This window comes from Apaloderma vittatum, unplaced genomic scaffold (genome assembly GCF_000703405.1).
Source record: "Apaloderma vittatum isolate BGI_N311 unplaced genomic scaffold, ASM70340v1 scaffold9583, whole genome shotgun sequence".
NCBI lineage: Eukaryota > Metazoa > Chordata > Aves > Trogoniformes > Trogonidae > Apaloderma > Apaloderma vittatum.
The window spans coordinates 1-6,702 of record NW_009707496.1 but is presented as its reverse complement, the minus strand read 5'-3'; the positions used below and the strand labels follow the sequence as shown (position 1 = coordinate 6,702).

Sequence of the window (6,702 nt, the reverse complement as noted above, 5' to 3'; positions counted from 1 at the left end):
GTCTCGGAAGGGGGAGCCCTTCCAGTGGCCTCCCAGTGCCTGAAGGGGCTGCAGGAGAGCTGGGCAGGGACTGCTTACAGGGAGGGTAGCGACAGGTCGAGGGGCAATGGTTATAAATCAGAGCAGGGGCGACTGAGATTAAATGTTAGGAACAAGTTCTGTACAATGTGGTTGGTGAGACACTGGCCCAGGCTGCCCAGAGAGGTGCTGGAGGCCCCATCCCTGGAGACATCCCAGGCCAGGCTGGACGGGGCTCTGAGCAACCTGACCCAGTGAAAGGTGTCCCTGCTCGCTGCAGGGGCTGGGCTCAATGAGCTTTAGAGGTCCCTTCCAACTCAACGCAGTCTATGGTACTTTTATTTCAGCCAAAGCTCATCAGAATATCTCTTTTGATTTGACTATGAAATACAGGCCTATATAAGGTCTGTAACTCATCTGGGAAAGCGGCTGCACGAAGGGCACTAGCACAAGCACCTCTATTTCTCCAGTCCATCTGGTTTGCCAAGGTAACGGTCATGATGAAAAACATTCCATTTAAAGATGCAACGGTGACAGCATAACCAGGACTCAGACCAGCACCCCTCTAAGGCATAACAGCAGTCAAGAGAAAATGAGACATTTGCACAACCTTGCAGACAGAACATGAGAAAAGTGATCGGTGTGAACCTTAAGAACTCTAAACCCACCAAAAACCCTCCTCCCCCAAAGCCCTGAACACCCGGGGTGGTGCATGTACCCAACAGCTCCGTACCGCAGCCCGGCTACCGAGATTGTGGCACGTTTTGAGCTGCGGAGAAGTCACCCAGAGACACTCTGCACTGACCTGGGGCACAGCGCTGCTGCCAAATATGCCTTTGAGGATCGCAAGGCACCGTCCAACAATGACATCGTCACTGATGTTCTCCATGATCCCTGCTGCTTCTCCTGCTACCAAGGCCAACAAAATTGGTGCTGGGAGTGGGGAAGGAGAGAGAAAACACAACTGAATTATTCAACTGAGACAGTTTAATCAAGTAAGCTGGGCCTGAACAGGCAGGGATCTGCAGCTAAGTCACGCAGTTGAAAACTGAACCCATCAAAAATAGTCCTAAACCTTCCACCATCATTTTCCAAAAGGAAAATGAATTAATAAATGCTACGGTACTATTCAGAATTATCAGAGAACCGATGTACTGTGAATTAAACACACACTTTAGGAAGTGCAACGCGCAGAAGAAAAGACTTTCTTTAGCGAAGACCTCATGTCTTCAACATGGGAGGTTCTACTGGGATTTAACAGTCACCGGTGCGACATTAAGGGAACTCAGCGCGTTCTGAACAGTCTGGCTTGGGTACCATCAAATTCAGCTTTGCAGTTAGGCTACCTGGGTAAGTACACAAAGTACCCAGATCTTCAATACCAACGCACATTGACATTAAATCATCTCAGTGGACCGGAAACTATGAACAGCAGGACAATACGCAGAGAAGCAGCAACTCTGCGAATCATTCAGAAGTCAAATGGACAGATATCAAATAACCCAGCTGCCCACGTGGTGCTCTGGTGAAGAGTGTGAATGTGATCACAGGATATATAAGCGAACAGACGAGGTCATTTTACCTCTGACCAGCTACGGTCAAACTAAGCACACAGTTTTGACAGTTTCAAATTCAAGGAAAATCTTCAGTAAGTATTGAAGAGCTACTAAAATAACCCAATGGCAAGAAATATGCGTTTACAAGAAGGGACTCAGACCCAAGCATGGTTACTTAATGAAAACTCTCCCAGTTGATCCTTCTCCTCCTGGAGATACAAACTCTGAAATTTAGCAAAACGAATACTACAGCTAGAAATATATGTCAAGCACGTTGAAATAAGAAACGAAGTACTTATTAAAATTTTGGCTTTCACTTTGTTTTGGTTACAGGTTTCCAAAATGATTCGTGAATTCCTATTATGCTGGTAGAGACAGACAATCCCATCAAGTTACTGCTATTTAAAGAAAACTAGCTGAAGTTCAGTTGTGATACTTAGGCTGAAAGACCCAATAATAAATTCTAGTTAAAACCAAAAGTCTTTTAAATTCGGAGTAAGTTAGACTGTTATTACTATACTTACACTACTCAAGGTACAATTAAGACACTTTAATATGGGACTAGAAGCAGTTTATTTAAGAAAAGAGACACAGGATTGTTCCACTACTTGAAGGAATGAACAAAAAAATGGTTTCCTATCATCCAAAGGCACTGGGAATTTATTTTTTTGCCCATTTCAGCAGCAGCATTCTTCCTAGTTCGCCATCCTTGACACAATGAGATTCCCGAACTTCTCAGCAGTTTTTTCTTGGTGAACAACTTTATATTCAACACACAGGTTCCAGTGAATTTGTTCATGAAAACCTGTGCTCAGACAACCCCAAACTATTTTTATGGAGATTCTGCCTTTCCAGTCATGAAACCTTGTTCTCTAAGTATTTATCCAGACCTGCAAACGTTGCTCTTCAGTCACGTGGATTCATGCAGAGCTGTAACACAGCCCGAAGGCTGCAGCAGACAAGGGCTATTTTGCCCCACAAATACCAAAGTGCTGCTCAGAAAAGCTTCTTCTATGAGCCTGTCACTGCTCCACAAAAAGTTCTCTCCTCGAGGCAGCGATCTTTACTGAGCCTTGATACCAATGAGCAGAGAACGTCGCTTGGCCGGAGGGGCCTCACCTTTTGCATCACTTGCCTCTAAGAAAAACAGAAGAGCCAGGCAAGAACACAGAGATGGAAATGTCACTGAACTTCCAGAAAAGTTTCTGGCCAGAGCTGCCCTGCCCCTTGCTGGGCACAGCTTAACGAGTGCCCACACGGCTCCAACAATAATCCAGCGCAGCAGATGGAGGATGGAGCAAGTGGCCGCAGCAGCACGGGCCGGCTCTCTGGGACACACGCAGCTTTCCGGAGGCTGCAGGTTCTGCTCAGCAGTCGTTACCTGAACTAGACTTCAGCCACAGGGAGGATTCCTACCACGGGGCGCCCAGCAGCAGCGCAAACACGCGCAGCCTCACCACTCCCATCGCCGCTTACCTTGAGACACTTCTTAGAGACCAGCTGGTCTCTGCCAGCACTTTAAAGAACTTCCACGGAGCTAATACAGCACGTGCTGCAATACTTCCAAGTTTTAATTTCTGTACTAAAACTGCTCTCCAATCTATAGTGTCTGCCCAAAATGCTATGGCCTTTACAGAATACGACATACAGAGTACAAAATGCAGACTATGACAGCAATAAGTAACAGTTTCACAAGTTCAGTCAGGTCTACTTTAATATTTCACAGTGCAATCACGTTAACTGCCACCATGAGAAATGGTAATGGATTTTTTTTGATTTTTTTTTTTTTTCATTTCAGCCATCTGACTTGTAAAACAGCACATGATTTTCTTAAACATCTCTGTGCTCTGCTTATTTTCCTGAGAGGGAAGGTTTTGCATCTAGCAGCAAAACTTTGTATCTGAGATGGTCTTTCCATCCAAATCAAATACCCAACACTATTTCTTAAGTATGAAATAGAGACATCTTAAAGCCACAAAAACAGATATTCAAGGCTCATTACTTCTATCTATCCAGTCAAGTCTTACCAAACATCTTAACAATTAAATACCCTTGAAAGGTGCTTTCTTTGTGCAGAAATATTCTCCATTTACAAGAAAAACCTGGCCTGCCCATGATAAAAGTGGAAGAAAACCCAGTGGTACTTTAAAAGGTCATCTGCAAGAAAAGTAACTCATTTAATACTATTTGTTGTACATACACCTTTGCTTTTAGCCTGGTAAATGGCAATCACTGAATCACAGAATGTTGGGGCTGGAACGGAGCTCCAGAGATCCCCCAGTGCCACCCCCTGCCAGAGCAGGGTCACCCAGGGCAGCCCCACAGGAACGCGTCCAGGCGGGTTGGAAAGTCTCCAGAGCAGGAGACTCCACACCCTCTCTGGGCAGCCTGGGCCAGGGCTCCGGCACCCGCACAGCCAACAAGTTTCTCCTCACGCTGAGCTGGAACTTCCCACGTTCTAACTTACACCCATCATTCCTTGTCCTATCACTGGGCACCACTGAGCAGAGATTGTCCCCATCCCCTTGACCCCCACCCCTCAGATATTTCTCTACGTTCATAAATCCCCTCTCAGCCGTCTCCTTTCCAAGCTGAACAGCCCCAGGTCTCTCCGTCTCTCTTCCCAGCAGAGATGTTCAGTCCCTTGATCCCCCTCGTAGCTCTCCCTTGGACTCTCCCCAGTAGGTCCCTGTCTCTCTGGAACTGGGGAGCCCAGAACTGGACCCAGGGTTCCAGGGGTGGTCTCGCCAGGGCAGAGCAGAGGGGCAGGAGAACCTCCCCAGCCCTGCTGGACACACTTTTCTTAATGCCCCCCAGGATCCCGTTGGCAATGACCAAAATCAGTAGGTTACTGGAAGTATCTTCTGACAAGCTCGTAGCAGAGAGAAAAAAAAAGCCTCTTTTCTAAAGAGGAGTTCTAAAATCAGCTGCCTGAGACCACGGTCTACAGTCATTGCCTCTTTGCTGCTCAAAATGGGAAATGAAGCCCTCCACTCAGCAAATCAGAGACATAGCAGCTCGCCTTTCCTCCAGGGCACGCTGCACCTTAACCCCAGGGCTGGGCCTGCAGCTCACCCAGCTGCAATGGGGATGCAAGAGGGGCGGAGCGCTCCCAACGCCTCCAGTCTGCTCCACTGAAATCTCAGTGTTCAACACTCTGCAGAGGCTGCACTGCACCCCCCCGGCTGAGAAAAATCAAAGCGGGATAACCTACAAGCATTGAGTTCTGGAACTGAACAGCATTTCAGAGAAGACACAAGCCAGTAGCACCTCTTGCATCTGAAAAAAATGTGATTTATCTCAGCTAGTTCCTAAACACTTCAGTTTGAAATCCTGGGCAGCCAAGTCACCTGTACCAGAAAGGACTTGAGGTGACAGGTGAAAAGGGTTCACCCAGAGTTACCGAATCATCCCAGATTACACAGAGCCTGGCTTCAAAATGTCAGCTCCACTTAAGAAACATCCAAGAAGCTGAGGTTTTCCAAATTAAGGCTAAATTGGATGCCAGTTACATTTGCAGGGGGAGCTTAGTGAAAGAGGGGAAGGGCTCAAACAGAGAGAAATTCAGTTTCAAAGAGACTTATGAATGAAGAAACATGTTTTAATCCAGAAATGCACAGAGACAAATGGTCTTTTTGTGGGAGAACTTAATATTCTCCTCCTGACAAAGCAGATACTTCGTTAAAACAGCACTGCTCTTTGGCAAACATACATTTTTCCTGTATTTCTGAAACACTAAAAAAGAATTGTTAGATTAGGGGTTTGGGGTTTTTTTTGTTCTTTTTTTTTTTTTTTAATTCAGCACAATATAAATCAAAGATATTAAGTTTCTCTTAACTTAATAGGACCCACCAAGATAATGCCAAATAAGGACAACTTCACCAAGGTGCAAGACAATAAAGTAGCTTTCAGAAAGACAAGTGTTACAGTAGATAGGTAGCAATGCAATTAAACGGACACAGTCTGGAAGGCAGCACTACTAACAAGCCCATGCTCACCCGTGTTCTGCCCTGATTTACCACAGGAATTGTATCGGTACTCCCCACTTCCATTTGTCTTCCTGTAAATACCATATTCTTATCATATCTATATGTGAACACTAAGGGCATCTTAAAATGTGCTCTTTTCTAGATCTGAAACTACACAAAGAAGACCCTGGCAAATGCAGACATGTACCACAGCTACCTTTGTACAGGTTCCAGAACAGGAAAAGCTCTCCTCTGCTTGCAGTAGTGCTGCCGACATGACCAAACAAATTGACACTTGGGTCCCAGAAGACACGATCAAAACACAGCACAACCTAGAAACAAAAAGAATCAAGAGTTAGGAAGGGTGCACAGAAAAAAAGACAATTACACTCATTGGTGTTTATGACTAGACAGGTCAAGAAAGTAGCCTGTGGTGAACACACCCTGCCCGTCCATCGTACATCCCAGTGTGCTCCCGCGCTGCCTTCCCCAGCTCGGTGGGCTCGTATAGTTCACACACTTGACAGGCTACAGCAGACATACTGAGTCAACCCACTTATGGAATTTAAGTATGTCCCACATATTTAAAAACTTGGGGACAGAGAGAAGAGGTCCTTACAATTCTTCAGATAATTTTCAGTATCAAAACCTGGCAAGACAGCAATGGAAAAAACCATTCTCTCTCACCCACCACACAGAGAACCACAGAATGATTTAGCTTGCAGGGGACCTCAAAGCTCATCTAGTTCCAACTCCCCTGCCATGGCAGGGACATCTCCCACTAGATCAGGCTGCTCAATGCTCCACCCAGCCTGGCCTTGAACACTGCCAGGGATGGAGCATCCACAGCCTCCCTGGGCAACCTGTGCCAGTGCCTCCCCACCCTCAGGGTGAAGAACTTCTTCCTCATACCTAGTCTAAACAGACAGGACAAGAGCGAGCAGGTTCAAGTTGCGCTGGGGAAGTTCAGGCTGGATATTAGGGACAACTCCTTCACCGAAAGGCTGGTGAAGCATTGGAATGGGTTGCTGAGGGAGGTGGTGGAGTCACCGTCCCTGGACGTGTTTAAAAACAGCTGGATGTGGCACGTCAGGAGATGGTTGGTTTGGTGTTAGGCTGGTGCGGGGCCGCAGGTTGGACTTGATGATCTTAAGGTCCTT

The 6,702-nt window shown here is 46.4% G+C and overlaps 1 protein-coding gene across 1 annotated transcript in view; it reads right to left on the bottom strand.

The window, feature by feature from the left end:
* LOC104271530 (lysine-specific histone demethylase 1A-like) overlaps positions 1–5,874 on the bottom strand; it is a gene marked incomplete at both ends in the record, with an annotated part of 10,894 nt that extends 5,020 nt beyond the window's left edge. Inside the window, 2 exons of the mRNA XM_009866219.1 lie at positions 824–951; positions 5,760–5,874. Of these exons, the coding sequence (XP_009864521.1) occupies positions 824–951; positions 5,760–5,874 (243 nt within the window). The remainder of the gene's footprint in view (positions 1–823; positions 952–5,759) is intronic.
* Positions 5,875–6,702: the final 828 nt, after the last annotated feature.